This window comes from Phacochoerus africanus, chromosome 9, assembly GCF_016906955.1.
Source record: "Phacochoerus africanus isolate WHEZ1 chromosome 9, ROS_Pafr_v1, whole genome shotgun sequence".
NCBI classification, from domain to species: domain Eukaryota; kingdom Metazoa; phylum Chordata; class Mammalia; order Artiodactyla; family Suidae; genus Phacochoerus; species Phacochoerus africanus.
Genome location: NC_062552.1, coordinates 59,859,606 through 59,881,821, shown reverse-complemented (window position 1 = coordinate 59,881,821; position 22,216 = coordinate 59,859,606). Strand labels below are relative to the sequence as shown.

Genomic DNA, 22,216 nt, shown 5'->3' with positions numbered 1-22,216 from the left:
CTGGCAACTGTAGCTCTGATTCGACTCCTAGCCTGGGAACTTTCATATGCCACCAGAGCAGCTGTTTAAAAAAAAGATACATGTCCCCTACACTCACTGCAGCACTATTCACAGTAGCCAAGACACAGAAAAACCTAATGTCCATGGACAGATAAATGGATTAAGAAGATGTTTTATTTATATATATATACACACACAAACACACACACAATGGAATACTACTCAGCCATAAAAAGAGCGAAATGATGCCATTTCCAGCAACATGGATGCAATTAGAGCTTCTCATACTATGTGAAGTAAGTCAGAGAAAGACAAATATCACATGATATCACTTATATGTGCAATCTAAAATATGGCACAGGAGTTCCAGTCGTGGCTCAGTGGTTAACGAATCTGACTAGGAACCATGAGGTTGCGGGTTCGATCCCTGGCCTTGCTCAGTGGGTTAAGGATCCAGCGTTGCTGTGGTTCTGGTGTGGGCTGGCAGCTACAGCTCCGATTAGACCCCTAGCCTGGGACCTCCACTTGCTGCGGGAGCGGCCCTAAAAAGGCAAAAAGACCAAAAAAAAAAAAAAGAAAAGAAAAGAAAATTCTACATATACGACTTAATTTTTAGCAAACTTACTAGCCAGTACATCCAAATATGTTTATAGAGCTGACTTTCACATCAGGTGGTTTCCAGAGAACTGAAGCAGTCCTCTCAGCACATAACATGGCAAGCAAACAGTGCAATCAATGACCTTCTAAAGGTCCCCCCCCCCCAATTTTTAATGCAAACACATGAAACAACATCTAATTTCAGTTCAAACTCATTTCCCTTTTATTAAAGTCCAAGTTACATTACACAGTTTGGTACTCAACGAAGGAAAACTTGTTCAAATAAGGTAATATGTTATCATCAGTATTTCCAGGTGATTGTTTATAATCAAGTAGCATTATCAATAAATCCTTGGGAAGCTCATCTGTAAGAGAAAACATGAAGAATTAGCTAAAAAATACAGATAGAAGTCTTCTAATGATAACCATCTTTTTTTTTTTTTTTGGCCACACCCATGGCATATGGAAATTTCTGGGTCAGGGATCGAATCTGCACCACAGCAGCAACCTGAGCCACTCTAGTGACAACGCTAGATTCTTAAGCTTCTGTGCCCCAAGGAACTCTAAAAATAACCTTCTTTAGAGCAAGAGCCCAAGGAAATCACTCCCTCTATGTAGTCTCTTCTGCTCTTACTTAATTCTGCCTATAGTCAACACATCAGGTACTAGCAGCTTGGCTTTTTTTTTTTTTTGGTCTTTTTTTTTTTTTAAGGCTGCACTCAGAGTTCCCATTGTGGCTCAGCGGTTAATGAATCCGACTAGGAACCATGAGGTTTTGGGTTCCATCCCTGGGCTTGCTCAGTGGCTTAAGGATCTGGCGTTGCGGTGAGCTGTGGTGTAGGCTGGCAACTATGGCTCCGACTGGACCCCTAGCCTGGGAACCTCCATATGCCATGGGAGCGGCCCAAGAAATGGTAAAAAGACAAAAAACAAAAAAAACAAACAAATAAAAAGGGCTGCATCCATGGCATATGGAGGTTCCCATGCTTGGAGTCCAATCGAAGCTGTAGCTGCCGGCCTACACCACAACCATAGCAGTGTAGGATCTGAACTGTGTCTGTGACCTACACCATAGCTCACAGCAACGCTGGATCCTTAACCCGCTGAGCAAGGCCAGGGATCGAACCCACGTCCTCATGGATGCTAGTCAGGTTCACTAACCACTAAGCCATGACGGGAACTCCTGTTTGGCTTATTTTGTTGATTTATACCTGGCTCTTACTGGGGTAATCTTCTTTTCCAATCAGGAGTGTTGAAAAGTTGCCCTCTTAAAACATTTTAAGTAAAAGAAATACAATGTAGGATTTCACAAAACCTCAGGCATTTTCTGCTCAGTTTGTCAAGTAGGAAGACTGAATACAGGAACTCTTTTGAGTTCTAAGATTTTTAAATAAGTACTTCATCAAGTGTTCACTGATGAGATCCTAACTAGGCTCACTGGTTCTTTATCTTGGAAGGATCTGCCACTAGTTCTCAACATCGGATCCACTTTTATTGAAACTTTTATGAGAGAGTTTAGTTCTACCTTTTAAAAATAAACTTTCTCAGAGTTCCTGTCACGGCACAGCAGAAACAAATCCGACTAGGAACCATGGGATTGAGGGTTTGATCCCTTGCCTCGCTCAGTGAGTTAAGGATCTGGCGTTGCTATAAGCTATGGTGTGGGTCACAGACACGGCTCAGACCTGCCGTTACTATGGCTGTGGCATAGGCTGGCAGCTACAGCTCTGACTGGACCCCTGGCCTGGGAACCTCCACATGCCACAAGTGCAGCCCAAAAAGGACAAAAGACAAAAATAAACAAACAAACTTCCTCTTACTCTTAGGAAGCCAATCCTCTAATTAATCCTCATTATTTACCTGTGAGAAATAAGAACATGGCCTTAATAAATGCCTCAGTACCACAATGCCTACAAAAGATGTGTGCCATAGTAAAAGCAATCGACTCTGGAGCCAGAGTGTGGGGATTTAAACATGGGTTTCTGTACTAATTGCATGACCTTGAACAAGGTGACTCAGTTTTCTCATCGGCAAAACAATAAAATGGGAAAAATTACAATAATAGCAGTTACCTCATAAGGCTGCTTATGAAGATTAAATGAGCTAATATTTATAAAGCACTTAAAACAGCACCTAACACATATTAAGAGTTATATGTACTGTATGTGTTTGTTAAAGAAAATAATTTTGTTTTTTTTTTGTCTTTTTAGGGCCGCACCTGAGGCATATGGAGGTTCCCAGGCTAGGGGTCAAATTAGAGCTACAGCTGCTGGCCTACACCACAGCCATGGCAACACCAGATCCGAGCCACGACTTCGAACTACACCACAGCTCACGGCAACACCAGATCCTTAACCCACTGAGCCAGGCTAGGGACTGAACCCGTAACCTCGTGGTTCCTAGTCGGATTCATTTTTGCTGCGCCACGACGGGAACTCCAAAATAAATATTTGAGGCATTCTCTTATGGCGCAGTGGGTTAAAGATGTAGTGTTGTCACTGCAGCAGCTTTGGTTGCTGCTGTGGCTTGGTTTCAATCTCTGGCCCAGAAACTTCTACATGCCACAGGTACACACACAAAATAAATATTTGAGTTATTACTTATATATTTTCTATTTTACAGTGGACTTTCTTCATGCTGCTCATTATCTAGGCAATTTTGTGACAGGTTTTATTACCTAACCTATCTTCACACAGAAAACAAAGTATCAAATAAGTTATTATCAATGAGTATTTATATAACCATTAAATTCCAACTTGAGCACATGAAAACAAAAGCATCAAATTAATAAAATCTTGCTGTTAAAAAAAAAATAAACAGGGAGTTCCCGTCATGGCGCAGTGGTTAACGAATCCGATTAGGAACCATGAGGTTGCGGGTTCGATCCCTGGCCTTGATCAGTAGGTTAAGGATCTGGCATTGCTGTGAGCTGTGGTGTAGGTTGAAGATGCAGTGTGGATCCCACATTGCTGTGGCTGTGGTGTAGACTGGCAGCTATAGCTCTGATTCAACCCCTAGCCTGGGAAATTACATATGCCACAGGAGTGGCTCTAAAAGGACAAAACAAACAAACAAACAGATGTATAAATGCATGCATGATGAATACCTTGTATGTAATGGATTACTTTTAGTTAGAGGAGGTTAAAGGGTTAGAATTAGGGAAGTGGTACAGAGAGAGCTTCAACTCTATGTAAAACCTATCATTTCTTGGTGAGGGGAGGGAACTAAAGTAAAAAGGCAAAAGTAATAAAATCTGAAAATCTGGGTTTGGTTACATTTATTCTCTATGCTTGAAATATTCTTTTTCTTTTCCTTTTTTTTTTTTAGCCTTTTGCTTTTTAGAGCCACACCCGCAGCAGATGGAGATTCCCAGGCTAGGGGGCAAATCGGAGCTACAGCTGCTGGCCTATGCCACAGCCACAGCAACTCAGGATCCAAGCTGCATCTGCAATCTACACCACAGCTCATGGCAACACTGGATCCTTATCCCACTGAGCGAGGCCAGGCATCGAACCCGCAACCTCATGGTTACTAGTTGGGTTCATTAACCACTGAGCCACCATGGGAACGCCTATGTTTGAAATAATCTATATAGATTTTAAATTAAGGAGGTGTTTTTTTGTTTTGTTTTGTTTTTGTTTTTGTTTTTTGTCTTTTTGTCTTTTTCTAGGGCTGCTCCTGTGGGATGTGGAGGTTCCCCGGCTAGGGATCTAATCGGAGCTGTAGCTACCGACCTACACCAGAGCCACAGTAATGCCAGATCCGAGCTGCGTCTGTGACCTACACCACAGCTCACGGCAAAGCCAGATCCTTAACCCACTGAGCAAGGCCAGGGATTGAACTCACAACCTCATGGTTCCTAGTCGGATTCGTTAACCACTGAGCCACGACGGGAACCCCATTAAGGAGGTTTTTACTTGTTTTTAAACCAATAAAATAATTATAACTAGAAAATTCTAGCTCCTTAAATTAATGGTCACAGGTACTCTCTAAATCTCTGTGCCCACAGCATCTAACGAGGCCATGAAAAGGTCTTATTCTGAGAATACTGAAATGTCACTCACTCAACCCTCCCTGGATTCTTTCCTACCCTATTTAGGAATGTATCTTACCCATGGAGTTTACACTTTGTCAAGGCCCAGCTCCTCTGGAGTGGAGATTCCCAGTTCATTTAAAGTTGGTCTAAGCTCCTGGATGACATAGGGGTAGATTTCCTTATGAGGTCCTGCTTTGTCCTGATGGCAAAGAAAATATTTACATTTAGCTCTGAAAAACTGTCTCTATTAACAAAATAAACTTGAAATGCTTTAAATCACATATGCAGAGGCTAGTAGCAGAGAATACAAGTCACCTATTTATTATTATTTTCAAGGCCTGCACTCGAGGCATATGGAGAGGAGGTTCCCAGGCTAGGGGTCGAATTGGAGCTGTAGCTGGTGGCCTACACCACAGCCACAGCAACGCCAGATCCGAGCTGCATCTGCGACCTACACCACAGCTCACTACCATGTCGGATCCTTAACCCACTGAGCAAGGCCAGGGATTGAACCCGAAACCTCATGATTCCTAATTGGATTTGCTGCCACCGCACCACAATGGAACTCAAAAGTCACCTACTTTTAAGTTAACATATTTGTCCAAAAAAAGAGAGCAACTTATGTAGGCACTATTCAACACTGTTTTTTTTGTTGTTTTGTTTTTTGGCCACGGCCACAGCATGTGGAAATCAGGGATCAGACCCACACTGCTACAGTGACAGTGCTGGATCCTTAACCTGCTGTACCACAGGAGAACTCTAAGGGGAGGATAAATTTTAAAGCCTTGAATTAGTGGAAAAGAAGGTGGTGATGACAGAGTTTTGTAAAGGCAATTAAATGTGCCTAACAGGCAATAGGAATAATTAACACAGAAAAGATTTTTTTTTTTTTTTGGTCTTTTTGCTATTTCTTGGGCCGCTCCCGCGGCATATGGAGGTTCCCAGGCTAGGGGTCGAATTGGAGCTGTAGCCACCAGCCTATGCCAGAGCCACAGCAATGTGGGATCCGAGCCGAGTCTGCGACCTACACCACAGCTCACGGCAACGCCGGATCCTTAACCCACTGAGCAAGGCCAGGGATTGAACCCGCAACCTCATGGTTCCTAGTTGGATTCGTTAACCACTGCGCCACGACGGGAACTCCACAGAAAAGATTTTTTATATGCCTCAATTTGATACCCTAACTGAATGAAGTACTAGTGCTGAATGGATTGACAGCCTACAGAGAACCCTTAATTATCTTACCCATTTTAGACAAAGTAATGTCATACTTTCTCTCTTACAGACCTTGAATTTCTTCCTTTTTTGTCTTTTGTCTTTACTAGGGCCACACCCGCAGCATATGGAGGTTCCCAGGCTAGGGGTCTAATCGGAACTATAGCCGCCGGCCTACGCCACAGCCACAGCCACAGCCACACCAGATCCAAGATATGTCTGCAACCTATACCACAGCTCATGGCAACACCGGATCCTTAACCTACTGAGCAAGGGCAGGGATCAAACCCGCACCCTCATTATTCCTAGTCGGATTCGTTTCTGCTGGGCCACAACGGGAATTTCTTTCTTTCTTTTTTTTTGTCTTTTGTCTTTTTTGTTGTTGTTGCTATTTCTTGGGCCGCTCCCGTGGCATATGGAGGTTCCCAGGCTAGGGGTCGAATCGGAGCTGTAGCCACCAGCCTACGCCAGAGCCACAGCAACGCAGGATCCGAGCCGTGTCTGCAACCTACACCACAGCTCACGGCAACGCCGGATCGTTAACCCACTGAGCAAGGGCAGGGACCGAACCCACAACCTCATGGTTCCTAGTCAGATTCGTTAACCACTGCGCCACGACGGGAACTCCTGAATTTCTTTCTTATAGAACATGTCTTTTCACAGAGAACTACATTTAGTCAATACTTATTTCCAAGTCAAAAGAGTATGTTTCCCCCTTTTATTCTCTTTATGGCATATGGAAGTTCCCAGTCTAGGAGATCAAATCAGAGCTGCAGCTGCCAGCCAATACCACAGCAATGCCAGATGTGAGCCACCTCTGTATCCTATGCTGCAGCCCACGGCAACGCTGGATTCTTAACCTACTGAGCGAGGCCCCAGATCCAACCCGCACCCTCACAGACACTGTGTCAGGTTCTCAACCTATTGAACCACAATGAGAACTCCAGTGAAAAGTTCTGATGAATACTCACTATAACATATAATTATACCTATATTCTCACAAGGTTCCTCAGGGACAAATATTAAAAACTCAAATGGACTAAGACAGTGTCAAGCTGTTATTCTTCTGTCTTTAACAATTCTAGGTCTCTTTATCTTTTTGGCCGCAGCATGCAGTGGACTGATGTGGGATCTCAGTTCCCAGTCCAGGGACTGAAACCGGGCCACAGGGGTGAAAGCACCAAGTCCTAACCACTAGACAACCAGGGAACTCCCTAGTTCTCCTTAGTTGTATTTTTCTTTTTTTTAAATGAGAGTTTCAACATTTACTTCAGGTTCTCTCTCTCTTTTGCCACACAGGCAGTATGTGGGAATTCCTGGGCCAGGGAATGAACCTATGTCGCATAGCAGCAACCAGAGCCACAGCAGTGAGAATGCAGGAGCCTCAACCTGCTAGGCCATCAGAGAACTCCCTAGTTGTATTTTTTAAATATAAAATTCTTGTTTAAAATTCAGTGCATTGAAGGGAGTTCCTTTTGTGGCTCAACGGTTACAAACCCAACTAGTATCCATAAGGTTGCGGGTTTGATCCCTGGCTTTGCTCAGTGGGTTAAGGATCCGGCGTCGCCATAAGCTGCAGTGTAGGTCACAGACTCAGCATGGATCCCGCATTGCTGCGGCTATGGTGTAGGCTGGCAGCTATAGCTCCGATTTGACCCCTAGCCTGGGAACTTCCATATGCCATGGGTGGGGCACTAAAAAGCAAAAGAAAACCAAAAGCAAACAAACAAAAAAGCCCCAGCTCAATGCACTGGAGTTCCTACTGTGGTGCAGTGGTTTAAGAATCCAACTGCAGAGGGTTTCCAGAGGGTGGCTCAGCAAGTTAAGAATCCAACTAGTATCCAGGAGGATGCAGTTTCGATCTCTGGCCTCATTTACTGGGTAAAGGATGTGGCATTGCCTTGAGATGTGGTGTAGGTCGAAGACATGGCTCAGATCTGGCACTGCTGTGGCTGTGGTGCAGGCCAGCAGCTGCAGCTCCCATTCATCCCTAGCCTGGGGACTTCCATATGCTGCAGATGTGGCCCTGGGGAAAAAAAAAAAAAAAAAAAGAGTCCATCTTCAGTGGCTCAGGTTGCTGCAGAGGTGAGGGTTTGATTCCCTCCCTGGCCTGGTGTAGTGGGTTAAAGGATCTGATGTGTAGGCACAGGTCACAGCTGCAGCTCAGATTCAATCCCTGGAACTTCATATGCTATGGGTGCAGCCATTAAAAAAAAAAAAAAAAAAAGAGGAGTTCCCGTCGTGGCGAATCTGACTAGGAACCATGAGGTTGCGGGTTCGGTCCCTGCACTTGCTCCGTGGATTAACGATCCGGCGTTGCCGTGAGCTGTGGTGTAGGTTGCAGACGTGGTTCGGATCCCACGTTGCTGTGGCTCTGGCATAGGCCAGTGGCTACAGCTCCGATTCGACCCCTAGCCTGGGAACCTCCATATGCCGAGGGTGAGGCCCAAAGAAATAGCAAAAAGACCAAATAAATAAATAAATAAAAATTTAAAAAAAAAGAAAGAAAAGAAAAAAGAAAAATCAACGCATTAATTTGTTCACTACAGAAAAATCAGAAGGTATTATCAACTAAGAGGAAGGAAAGTAAGTATATACCTTGCTACATTTTCATCACTCTCTATATACTTAAAAAAACAAAAACAAAAAACACTTAATTTTTTGGCCAGGCCCACAGCATTGGAAGCTGCCAGGCCAGGGATCGAACCTGCATCACAGCAGTGATCCAAGCTGCTGCAGTGACAACATGGGATCCTTAACCTGCTGTGCCACAAGAGAACTCTACTCTCTCGCTATACTTTTTAATATAATGTGGTCATGTATCATAAAAATTATTTCATAATTTCCTTCAGTTAAGATACTACTAATATCGGAGTTCCTGTTGTGGCTTAGTGGTTAACAAATCCAACTAGGAACCATGAGGTTGTGGGTTCGATCCCTGGCCTCACTCAGTGGGTTAAGGATCCAGCGTTGCCATGAGCTGTGGTGTAGGTCATCGGCTACAGCTCCGATTAGACTCCTAGCCTGGGACCCTCCATATGCCATGGGTTCAGCCCTAGAAAAGACAAAAAAAAAAAAAAAGATATTACAAATATTTTTAATGTTGGGAGTTCCCTAGCGGCCAGGGGGTTAAGGATCAGGCATTGTCACCACTACGGCTTGGGTTGGCTCCCTGCCCCAGGAACATCTGCACGCTAGAGTCAATAAATAAAATTTTTTTTAAAAGTTTAATGTTAAACACAATTCTACAACATTAGTAACAACCTCTTCTGGGAAGTTCCATCTTAAGAAACCACTAGCAACATTTATTTTTTTATCTTTTGGGCTGATCTTGGGCATGTGGAAGCTCCCAGGCTAGGGAATGAACCCAAGCTACAGCAGTGACCTGAGCCACTGCAGAGACAATGCTGGATCCTTAATTAACTGTGCCACAAGGGAATGCCTAGTAACACTTAAATTTTTTTTTTGTCTTTTTGCCTTTTCTAGGGCCACTTCTGTGGCATTGGAGGTTCCCAGGCTAGGGGTCCAATCGGAGCTGCAGCCGCTGGTCTACGCCAGAGCCACAGCAATGTGGGATCCGAGCCACGTCTGTGACCTATACCACAGCTCACGGCAATGCCAGATCCTTCACCCACTGAGGGAGGCCAGGGATGGAACCCGCAAGCTCATGGTTCCCAGTCGGATTCGTCAATCACTGCGCCACAATGGGAACTCCGCAACACTCAATTTTTAACTTCACATCACAAATAGCACAAAGATAGATTGTAGTTAAAACCTTTGTATAGGAGCTCCCCCTGTGGTGCAATGGTAGATTAGCAGCATCATGGGAATGCTAGAATGTAGGTTTGATTCCTGGCCTTGCACAGTGGGTTAAGGACCTGGTGTTGCCGCCAACTACAGCTTGGATTTGATCGATACCTAGCCTGGGAACTCCATATGCCATGGGGTGGCCAGGAAAAAAAACAACCAAAAAACCTTTGTACATTCTTGGGGTTGTTTTTTTTTTTGGTTATGGCCGAACACTCAGCATATAGAAGTTCCCAAGCCAGGGATTGAACCCACACCTCCACAGTGACCCAAGCCGCCAGAGTTGGATTCTTAACCCACTGCACCACAGCGGGAACTCCCTGTACATTCTTCATTATTTCCTTAAGATTAATTCTTAAATGGAATTGCTGAACAAATGGGTATCAAGCACAATTTTTAAGCCCCTGAATAAATTCTATCAAAGCATCCTCCAGAGAGTTCCTGTTGTGGCTCAGTGGGTTAAGAACCTGACTAGTACCCATGAGAATGTGAGTTCGATCTCTGGCCTTCCTCAGTGGGTTAAGGATCCGGCGTTGTAGGTCATAGATGCGACTCGGAACCCGTGTTGCTGTGGCGTAGGCTGGCAGCCGCAGCTCCAATTCGACCCCTACCCTGGGAACTTCCATATGTTGTAGATGCGGCTTGAAAAAGAAAAAACAAAACAAAACAAAACAAATAATAAAGCATCCTCCAAAAAGACTAACTATAGGAGTTCCCGTCGTGGCTCAGTGGTTAATGAATCCGACTAGGAACCATGAGGTTGTGGGTTTGATCCCTGGCCTAGCTCAGTGGGTTAAGGATCTGGCATTGCTGTGAGTTGTGGTGCAGGTTGCAGATGCAGCTTGGATCTGGTATTGATGTGGCTCTGGTGTAGGCTGGCAGCTACAGCCCCGATTAGACTCCTAGCCTGGGAACCTCCATATGCTGCAGGTGCAGCCCTAGAAAAGTCAAAAAGACACACACACACACAAAAAGACAACAAAAAAAGACAACGACTAACTATAATGTACATCCCCTCTAGCTACATATAGGAACTAATTTTAGATATTTTAACAAACACAAAAAATAGAGAATATGCCAATACCTAATCAACAGCCCACCTACTTCCAGTACAACTTTAACACTGGTACTTCACTGACCTTAACAACCTCTAGGATGCGAACGGCACTAGCAAAATCATTTAAGCGTCTGCATGCCCGCAAAGCAGCATCAATGATTTTGGGTTCTGGAACCAGATCATAGCCAACAAGCGTGTTCATCCCTGTCAAAATTAAAAAGAGGGGTCATATCAACCTGGAATAAACTATGATTTGGTTACCCATATCTTCATTCAACCATAGACACTGATCTTGTCTGTTTGGGCCTTTATTTTCCTCTCTTTAAAATTATACACTCTATCTTTCACAAATTCTAAATGGTAAGATCATAGTGGATCTTCCAGTCAATTAGTAAAAAAAAGACTATGCAGTAGCATGCAGACTGAAGAAAAAAACAACCCACTTTTTTTTTTTTTTGGTCTTTTTAGGAATGATCCTACAGCATATTGAAGTTCCCAGGCTAGGGGTAGAGATGGAGCTGTAGCTGCTGGCCTACGCCACAGCCACAGCAATGTGGGATCTGACCCGCGTCTGAGACTCACACCACAGCTCAGGCCATGCCTGATCCTTAACCCACTGAGCAAGCCCAGGGATTGAATCTGCACCTTTATGGATACTAGTCAGGTTCGTTACCGCTGAGCCATGACAGGAACTCCCCAAGAGTTTTCTTAACTGCAAACAGTATTTTCACAATCAGCTGGTTTCTTTTCAAACAAGAGGGTCATTTTCAACTCACATCTTTAACTCTTAGTACAATGTATGTACTATGGTTGCTTTACGATAGATCTGATTGGAAAATAATATAAACTAGCCAGAGAAATGCTTGAGACATAATGAAACCCAAGTGAGGATATTAAGGAGATACAGAGATCCATTAGTGCACAGTCATAAACATTCAACAAGAAAATGACTGGGCATGATTACTTTTGGCTCTGCACAAAAGGATACACGATAAAATTTAAAATTCTCTTAGTGGGAACGTTCTTTTCATTACTTCTACTCAAGATTATTCAATAAGAATTTCCCTAGTTGCAGCAAAATGGAGTCATTACGTCCTGCAGAAAAGTATGAAGCATTTAGGTTTCTTAATTTTGCTTATTTTAAAATATTAAACAAAGGACACCAGTGACTACAATACTAGAATACAGCCATAGAGACTCAACTCTTGGTCCGAGATAAACTACTACCACTTAAAATTTGTTATTTACCAGTCTACTAGCCTACTTATTATTATTTTTTTTGTTGTTTTTTAGGGCTGCACCGTGGCATATGGAGGTTCCTAGGCTAGGGGTCCAATCGGGGCTATGGCTGCCGGCCTACACCACAGCCACAGCAATGTGAGATCCAAGCCTCGTCTGCAACCTACACCACAGCTCACGGCAACGCCGGATCCTTAACCCACTGAGCAAGGCCAGGGATTGAAGCCCCAACCTCATGGTTCCTTAGCCTAGGTCTTATTAATGCTACTTACTCAAATTAAATGTGCATCCACAAAGTTAAGAAAAACAAGTTCTAGCTTACTCAGATTGGACACTTATTCAGAGCAGGACAAATCATAAAAATAACAAAACTCCCAAACTATTATCAAGAGGGAAAGAGGACCAAAGGACTACTTGCATAAATTATCTAAAAGGTACACTAATTGTTAATTCTAGCTCACGGTGACTTATCATTAGAGAAGCTGTTTTCAATCAGGGATTATTTTGTCCCCGGGGAGACATTTTTGTTTGTCACAACTAAGGCCGTTGCCATCTAGTGGGCAGAAACCAAGGATGCTGCTAAACATCTTTCAATGCAAAGGACAGCCCTTCAACACAGAGCTCTTTGGCCCAAATGCCAACTGTGCTTCCTGTAAAACCTTGTTTTACAGGAAACACTATGAAAACCATAAACTTTCCTAACTGCATGATACATGACAATACCTAGTTCACATGACACATGTTTTCAAAATACAGCTAACCCGTGAACAACATGGACTGAACGTGGATTTTTTTCAATATTATAGTACTACACTATCTGAAGTTGGTTGAATCTGTAGATGGGGAATCTTGGATGCAAAACTGCAGATAAGGAGGGCCAACTATAAAATTATGTGTGGATTTTCCACATAGGGGTGGGTATTAATGCCCCAACCCTGTGTTTTTCAAGGTTTAACTGTCATTACTTTCAACAAAGTAGTGGAAGACTACACAGAGGTTCATAATTCTATACCCAAATAGACAAATATGCCTATGTTCCAATTACCTTTACGCAATTCCCAAGCATCAATATCTGGCTTATTGAAGTATGTCACCCAGCGAGCATCAAACTCCTCATCTGTCTCATGTGAGCCATGGGAGTAGCAGCGAATTGACTGGATAGCTACAATGGAGAAAGAGCAATAACTTCAATGTACAGAAGCAGTACTAGACGTATCTTGCCAATATATTAGTTTTTGTTTTTTTTTTTTTTGCTTTTTTGTTTTGGGGTGTCTTAAAGTACACGCAACATAAAATTTACAATCTTAACTACTTTTTTTAGCCATGCCCATGGCATGCAGAAGTTTCTTGGCCAGTGACCCAGGCTACAGCAGTGATTAACATGGGATCGATCCTTAACCCAATAAGCCACCAGGGAACTCTGAATCTTGGGAATTTTTGCACCAAAATTTTTTTGGGGTCCACGCCTGTGACATATGGAAGTTCCCAGGCCAGGGATCAAACCTCAGCCATGGCTGTGCCAATGCTGGATCCTTAACCCACTGTACCACAAGGGAACTTCCCCGTCTCAACCATTTTTAAATGCACGGTTCAGTAGTATTATAAACACTCAATGCATTTAATTTTTTTTCTTTTTTTACTTTTTGGGGGTGCACCCATGGCATATGGAAGTTCCCAGGCTAGGGGTCGAATCAGAGCTACAGCTGCCAGTCTAAACCACAGGCACAGCAACGCCAGATCCAAGCCAAATCTTTGAACTTCAGCACAGCTCGTGGCAATGCCGGGTCCTTAACCCACTGTGCAAGGCTAGGGATTAAAACCACATTCTCATGGATACTAGTCGGGTTTTTAACCTGCTGAGCCACAATGGGAACTCCAATTTTTTTTTTTTTGGTCTTTTGAGGGCTGCACCCACGCCATATGGAGGTTCCCAGGCTGAGTTGAATCAGAGCCATAGCTGCTGGCCTACACCACAGCCACAGCAACATGAGATCTGAGCCATGTCTGCGACCTACACCACAGATCACGGCAACGCCAGATCCTTCACCCACAAAACGAGGTCAGGGATCAAACCTGCGTCCTCATGGATTCTAGTCAGATTCGTTTCTGCTGAACCATGATGGGAACTCTAGGAACCCCATGTTTTGAATCAACCACATTATGTCACGGCAGGAAAGTCATTCAGTAGGTCAAATCAAACAAATCTTTTGCACTGGCTTAATTAAGCACAGAAAAGCAAGTAGAACAAAAAGGACTACACACTTTTCCACCTCTAATGTGTAATGGTAGCAGGAAATTGTTAACAGTAGTTATCTTGGGAAGGAAAAATTATTTATTTATACACTTAAATAAATAAGTGAATAAGCAAGAGTATTAATTTCTAGCAAATTAATGTCCATTCTTGTTCTTAAGCAAATTTTTTGGGGGTCTTTTTTTATATACCCATGGCATATGGAGGTTTCCAGGCTAGGGCTTGAATCAGAGCTGCAGCTGCTGGCCTACACCATAGCCATAGCAATGCCAGATCCGAGCGGTGTCTGTGACCTACACCACAGCTCAGGGCAATGTCTGATCCTTAACCCACTGAGCAAGGCATAGGATCAAACCTTCGTCCTCATGGATGCTACTCAGATTCATTTCCCATGAGCCATGACGGGAACTCCTTAAGCAAATTTATAAGATACATTTTCCTGATAATTTTTTTTTTTTTTTAGGGCCGCACCTGGGGCAAATGGAAGTTCTCAGGCTAGGGTTGAGTCAGAGCTATAGCTGCTGGACTATACCACAGCCCATGGCAATGCTGGATCCCTGAACCCACTAAACGAGGGCGGGATCAAACCTGTACCCTCCTGGATACTAGTTGGATTTGTTTCTGCTGCACCACAATGGGAACTCCCCTCATGCTAAGTTTTAAAATACCTCATTAAATTATATTCCAAAATAAGTTACACATCCTGACAAAGCAATTATATTTTAAAAATTGCTTTATCAGAGTTCCCTTCATGGCTCAGTGGTAACAAATCTTACTAGCAACCATGAGGATGAGGGTTCAATCCCTGACCTCATTCAGTGGGTTAAGGATCCAGTACTGCCATAAGCTGAGGTGTAGGTCACAGATGTGACTCAGAGCCTAAGTTGCCTTGGCTGAAGTATAGGCCGGCAGCTGCAGTTCCAATTTGACCCCTAGCCTGGGAATTCCACATGGGCAGACATGGCCCTAAAAAGACAAAAATCAATCAATCAATCAATAACTGTTTTATCAAACTACAGCTCCTCCCCCAAATTCTTATAAAAAAAAAAGTGCACTCTGGGAGTTCCCATTGTTGTTGTGGCATAGCAGAAACGAATCTGACTAGGAAACATGAGGATCTGGGTTCCATCCCTGGCCTTGCTCAGTGGGTTAAGGATCTGGTGTTACGGTGAGCTGTGGTGTAGGTTGCAGACGCAACTCGGATCTGATGTGGCTGTGGCTGTGGCGAAGTGCAGCAACTACAGCTCCGATTCAACCCCTAGCCTGGGAACCTCCATATGCCACAAGTGTGGCCCTAAAAAGTCAACAAACAAACAAAGAATACAGCTTTATTAGATTTCCAAGAGGTAAGACTTTAAAAAATATAACACAATCACAAAAACAGGACATACTTATTAGCATTCTGCTCCCAATCAATATACCCTTTCCAGTACCATATGAAAAGCCTTTCCATTTTCAGTTTCTGCTTGTCATATGGATAGTGAATTGAGAGTTAAAGAAATCTGAATTCTTTGTAAACAGCCTCTGTATTAGGCAGGAGAGAGGATAAGGAATTTTCACCTTTGAGTTTTAGGAGGCAGCAAAGCTTTAATAGTCAGATACTTTTAGGTTCTTCACTCTCCCACTGTTTGACCTTGGTAAAATTAACTCAAGTTTTATAATCCTTATCTGTAAAATGGGATACCACTACCTTAGCAGAATATGATTAAAAATGAAGGCCAGGGAGTTCCCGTCATGGCGCAGTGGTTAACGAATCCGACTAGGAACCATGAGGTTGCGGGTTCGGTCCCTGCACTTGCTCAGTGGGTTAACAATCCGGCGTTGCCCTGAGCTGGGGTATAGGCTGCAGACGCGGCTCGGATCCCACGTTGCTGTGGCTCTGGCGTAGGCCGGGGGCTACAGCTCCGATTTCGACCCCTAGCCTGGGAACCTCCATATGCCATGGGAGCGGCCCAAAGAAATAGCAAAAAAAAGACAAAAATAAATAAATAAATAAATATGAAGGCCAGGGTGTTCCCCTTGTGATGCAGTAGAAATGAATCCGACTAGTAATCACGAGGTTGCGGGTTCCAACCCTGGCCTCGCTCGGGGGTTAAGGATCCGGCATTGCCATGAGCTGTGTGTAGGTCACAGATGTGGCTCGGATTTAGCACTGCTGTGTCTGTGGTGTACGCCGGCAGCTGTAGCTCTGATTTGATCTCTAGCCATATGCCACAGGTGTGGCCCTAAAAGGCAAAAAAAAAAAAAAAAAAAAGAAAGCCAGGTGGAGTTCCCGTTGTAGCTCAGTGGTTAATGAATTTGACTAGTATCTGCAAGGATGAGGGTTTGATCCCTGGCATTGCTCTGTGGGTTAAAGATCCGGCATTGCAGTGAGCTGTGATGCAGGTCACAGACTAGGCTTGGATCTAGCATGGCTGTGGCTGTGGTGTAGGCCAAGCAGATACAGCTATGATTCGACCTCTAGCCTGGGAACTTCCACATGCTGTGGGTGGGGCCCTGAAAAGACAAAAGACAAAAAAAAGAATAGTAAAGAAAGCCAGCTAACACTTTGCCCAGGGCTTAGCCCCTTGTAAGTAGGCATTGAAAAAATGGCAGCTTTAAGGGCTGCAGCTATGGCACATGGAAGTTCCCAGGCTAGGGGTTGAATCAGAACTGCAGCTGCCTGCCTAGACCACAGCTTACAGCAATGTCAGCTCCTTTAACCCACTGAAGGAGACCAAGGATGGAACCCACATCTTCATGGATGCTAGCTGGGTTCTCAACCCACTCAGCTATGATGGGAACTCCCTAATTTATCTTATATTTATGGAAATCATAACTTATAGAAATAAAACATTCTTCAAATTCCATTTCTTGTTACATGAATTAGAAGCCTGGTATTAATTTCTGGTTATTTTAAAAGCTTAACATGTCAAAAACAAAAACAACTCTTCAGCCCACTGTTTGCAAAAATTTGTAAACTATCTTTTCAAAAAATGAAGTTATCTGTAGCTGAATAAAGTGCAAATATATAATGCAAGTATAAACTGTTTAGCAGTTCCTTATTAAGTAAAACACACATCTATCATCCCACCCAATTATCTCTAAGTATTTACCTAAGGAAAACAAAGTATATATTTCTCTTCCCATAAGTAATTTTATTTTTATTTTTATTTGTCTTTTGCCATTTCTAGGGCCGCTTCCCACGGCATATGGAAGTTCCCAGGCTAGGGGTCTAATCGGAGCTGTAGCCGCTGGCCTACGCCAGGGCCACAGCAATGTGGGATCTGAGCCGAGTCTGTGACCTACACCACAGCTCACGGCAAAGCCAGATCCTTAACCCACTGAGCAAGGGCAGGGATCGAACCCTCAACCTCATGGTTCCTAGTTGGATTCGTTTTTGCTGCGCCACAACAGGAACTCCCCCCTAAGTAATTTTTTTTGTCTTTTTGTCTTTTTTTGTTGTTGTTATTGTTGCTATTTCTTGAGCCGCTCCCGCGGCATATGGAGGTTCCCAGGCTAGGGGTTGAATCGGAGCTGTAGCCACCAGCCTACGCCAGAGCCACAGCAACGCAGGATCCGAGCCACATCTGCAACCTACACCACAGCTCACGGCAATGGCGGATCGTTAACCCACTGAGCAAGGGCAGGGACCGAACCCGCAACCTCATGGTTCCTAGTCGGATTCGTTAACCACTGCGCCATGACGGGAACTCCCTCCCATAAGTAATTTTAAAGTGTACTTCTCCAACCATCTAGGAAAGTGAGTGTTTCATGATAGTGAATTTCTTTTGCTCACTGCCAGCATGGGATTTCAGTGGATGACTGTGACTTTGTTTTGTTTTCTCACTATGAAAAAGACGACCAGCAACTGCAAATCCTAGTCAAGGAGATCAACTGATCACCTTCAATGATTTGTTCACCTTGCTTCTGAGAGTTTCAAGTTATAAACCGGTTGTATTCCAAAACAAAAACCCTACAGGAGATAACTATTTAGAATACCAAGTAAGCACTGGGAACACATACTGCTTCTAGATCAGGAAAAACATACTCTCCCACATGGCTTAAATTATATTCCTAATTCCAGTAATGGGTAGAGCAGGATCTATTCTTCTAGTTAGAGACATACTTAACATTTTTATTTTTATTTTATTTTATCTGTCTTTTAAGGGTAACACCCGCAGTATATGGAAGTCCCCAGGGTAGAGCGTCAAATCAGAGTTGCAGCTGCTGGCCTACACCACAGTCACAGCGACATCTGAGCCGCATCTTCCACCTACACCACAGCTCACAGCAACACTGGATCCTTAAGCCAGTGAGTGAGGCCAGGGATCGAACTCGCATCCTCATGGATACCAGTTGGTTTTGTTACCACTGAGCCACAACGGGAACTCTGGCATTTTGATTTTTAGATAAACTACATAGGCATTCTCTCCCTCCCCCATACCAACCCTACTTAAGTACAGCATTTCCACTTAGTTTTGAAGCTTGTAACGTAAACTGTCTTGGAAAACAGTCACTCGGTACTTTTATACAAACTGACGCTTCCAGAGAAGGAAAAAGGAGCTATTAAAAAACTGGGATTTTTCAGGAGTTCCCGTGGTGGCACAGCGGAAACGAATCCGACTAGGAACCATGATGTTGCTGGTTTGATCCCTGGCCTCACTCAGTGGGTTAAGGATCTGGCGTTGCTGAGAGTTGTGGTGTAGGTTGCAGATGTGGCTCGGATCCCGTGTTGCTGTGGCTCTGCCGTAGGCCAGCGGCTACAGCTCCGATTCGACCCCTAGTCTGGGAAACTCCATATGCCACAGGTGCAGCCCTAGGAAAGACCAAAAAAAAAAAAAAAAGACATTTTTTCTTTATTGGCCACACTCATGGCATATGGAAACTCCTTGAACTGAATCCAAGCTGTAGCTTCAACCTATGCCATAGCTGCGGTGATGCCGGATCCTTAAGCCACTGCACCAGGCCAGGGATCAAACCTGCAATGCTGCAGAGACAATGCTGGATTCCTAATCCACCTTGCCACAACGGGAACTCCTAAAAATCTATTTCTAACACTGCTTTTTGGCATTCAGTCAAGCAGTCTAAATATGTTAGACAATAAAATGCTAACATATTCAGAAAAATTAAAGGAGCTTATTAATTTCCTTGGTTTAAATTTAGTTAAATCAGATAGTTTTCCATTCAATAACTCTCAGATATGGCTCAAAGAATGGACATTTTGGTGGTGGTATATCTAAGAGCAATGGATAGAGGTGAACAATGTAGGGTGTCCATGAACAAGCCCAAAGGCAGGGCTACAGAGGTGCAAGACCTAAGAGCAGTCATGCATCTTGGGGCCCAAAGGCTGGAAATCTATAAATGTGGGAGTGGTGCAGAAAAGAATATCGGAAGGTAATAAAAAGTGCCTACTTAAAGGCACTGCAACATAAAAGGGAAAGTGAAACAACTCCCATCTTTCCAAAACTATCAGGATAAGGACTAGGAGCCAGGATTGCGTAACTTTTAAGGGTTGACTAGAGAATCTAACCATTATTCAAAATATTTCATTATTTAATCCCGCAGTTACTGGAAAACAATTCTGTTAGAAACTGAAGATTTCTTGGAGCAAATACGGAATTTAAGTTTTTTATCTAAAGCAAACTTGAAGCCCTCCATCCAGGTTAACCCCCTCAGAGCTCTCAAGTATATTCTCATTTGCCCTTGGATAGCTTCATCCAAAAATCTTAATCTTTTTAACTTTTTTTTTTTGGTCTTTTTGCTATTTCTTGGGCCGCTCCCGAGGCATATGGAGATTCCCAGGCTAGGGGTCTAATCGGAGCTGTAGCCACCAGTCTACACCAGAGCCACAGCAACTCGTGATCCGAACCGCGTCTGCAACCTACACCACAGCTCACGGCAACGGCGGATCGTTAACCCACTGAGCAAGGCCAGGGACCGAACCCGCAACCTCATGGTTCCTAGTCGGATTCGTTAACCACTGCGCCACGACGGGAACTCCTCTTTTTAACTTTCAATTGCATAAAACCTCTTCAGTCTCAAACTGGTAACGAACCTCACCTATAACATGCAAAAATGAAAGGCACTATAATAAAGCAAGTATGTCTTAAGCATTTGTACCTGGAAAAGTGCTAAGAGTTTACATTATCTCATTTAAATTTCACAACTACTAAATATTATCCTGGTTTTAGAGATGAGGGAACTGAGTCTTAAGGTTTAACTAATACGTCCAAGGTCACACCGCTAGAAAGCAGTTGACATGAATATAACCAATACTGCCTCCTTGTGGCAAATATTTAGGTCTATGGGACAATACCTAAGATAAAGCTTTTTGTTAGGGAATTATACTAAAGAGGGTGCTGAGAATGCCTAGCAGATAAACCAGTAGTCCAAATTTACTGGAGAAAGAACTGCCTTAAATCTAGAGTTTGCAGAAAGCCTGCCACTTCCTCAACCTGCCACAAAATGTAACAATTCTTTCCAAGAGGTCAAGAACACCTCCCCCAAATGTATCCACATGAACAAAACCGAAGCAAAACATAACTCCTTAGGTTCTGAAGTGCTAGTTAAATAGTCAAAAGAACAACACTATTAGTTTTGAGTTTGAGTGCATATGTTTAAATTTTATAACGTTAGCATATGCTACCGTCATGCACCAAGATCAAAGCGCAGTTACAAGAAATGGGCACAACACTGTGAGCCAACTATACTCCAATAAATATTTTAAAGTGCATTTACAATAATTAAAAGTTCAGTGCTGGACACAAAGTCTCCTGGAATACATATTAAGCAGAAGGCAAAATAAGAGACAGAAATCAGCAGAACATCTCATACTCCAGCAACCAGACTTCTAGCCGGAAGCAAAAATAAAAAATAAAACTCCAAGTTTGTAGGACCCAGGACTCCTGGGTCTGTGGTACCCCGTTTTCCAAACAGTAATATTCTTATCCTAAGACCTATCAAGTCAGGCGCTCTTCCAGACCTCAGGAAAGAACCACATACACCGATCTAATGCAAAGATGGAAGAATTAAAACATGGCACAACAGTGTCTAAAAATAAAAGGACGGCTGGAGAAAGTGACAGACAAAACGGTAACGAGAAATGCCTGATGAAAAGACTACACTGTGTCCCAGTCACGGAAGTATAAAGTGTTCTCAGAAGAGGCTGCGGGCGGCGATGCCAGGGTCCCCGGAGGGGCCACCCCCGCCTTCTACCCTGAGCTCAATGTCACCTTCGCGGAAGCGCTGCAGGCCGGCGGTAGCCACTCCCAGTCAGTGGCCGCAGGATCAACGCCAGGGCACGGTCATGGCCCGGGGACCGAAAAGGTCCAGTGGGCGCGGGAGGTGCACCCACAGCAGGTCCACGCTCGACCGGTCCGCGGTGCCCACACCAGGAAGTCGCGCCAAGGGAGGACCCCGGGAAGCGCCCTCGAGTCCTCCACAACTCGGCGGCGGCGGGAACGGCTAGCGGTCCTCAGGTTCGGCCGTCGGCCCGCAGGGCAGGGGCTAGGCCTCTGGGCGAGCCTGCCCTCGCATGGCGGCGGGGGGCCAGGTCACCACAAGGACACGCGGGCGCGGACAGTGGCAGGCGGGAGCCTTACCGGCGGCGGGGCCGGGGGTCGGAGTGGGGTGCAGAAGGCCTCGAGGGCTGGCCCGGGCGACTGCGGCTGCTGCTACGGAGCAGCGGCGAACAGCGGCGCCTAGCATGACGGCGATGGCGGCGCGCAGGTTAACGCTAAGGCAAAGCCGGGTGTGAGCTCAAGGGCCGCTTCGAAGCTCGTGGGGGCGGAACTCACGCACCGACGCAGGGCGGGCGGAGCGTGGAGGCCCTCCCACTGCGGCGCTCGCGCCTAGGCCGAAAGGGACCACACGCGGCCACAGGCGGCCTACGGCGGCGCGTTCAGGACAAACCATTTCGGCGCCGCGCCCCGCCCCGCCGCCCGGGTCTGGGCGTGGACCAGATCTGCTATTGTGGAGCTAGGATGGTAGGATGGCAGAGGCCAGCAGTGGACAGGCTCGAGAGGCGACTCCA

The 22,216-nt window shown here is 44.6% G+C and overlaps 1 protein-coding gene across 1 annotated transcript; it reads right to left on the bottom strand.

The window, feature by feature from the left end:
- Nucleotides 1–796: 796 nt before the first annotated feature.
- Nucleotides 797–21,990, bottom strand: LOC125135901 (cytochrome c oxidase subunit 5A, mitochondrial). The gene is made up of 5 exons (XM_047796397.1): nt 21,786–21,990; nt 12,997–13,113; nt 10,795–10,916; nt 4,710–4,832; nt 797–962 (listed from the first exon to the last, which is right to left on the bottom strand). Exons 1-4 carry the CDS (start codon nt 21,889–21,891, stop codon nt 4,719–4,721), a joined length of 459 nt encoding a protein of 152 aa, XP_047652353.1. The 5' UTR covers nt 21,892–21,990; the 3' UTR covers nt 797–962; nt 4,710–4,718.
- Nucleotides 21,991–22,216: the final 226 nt, after the last annotated feature.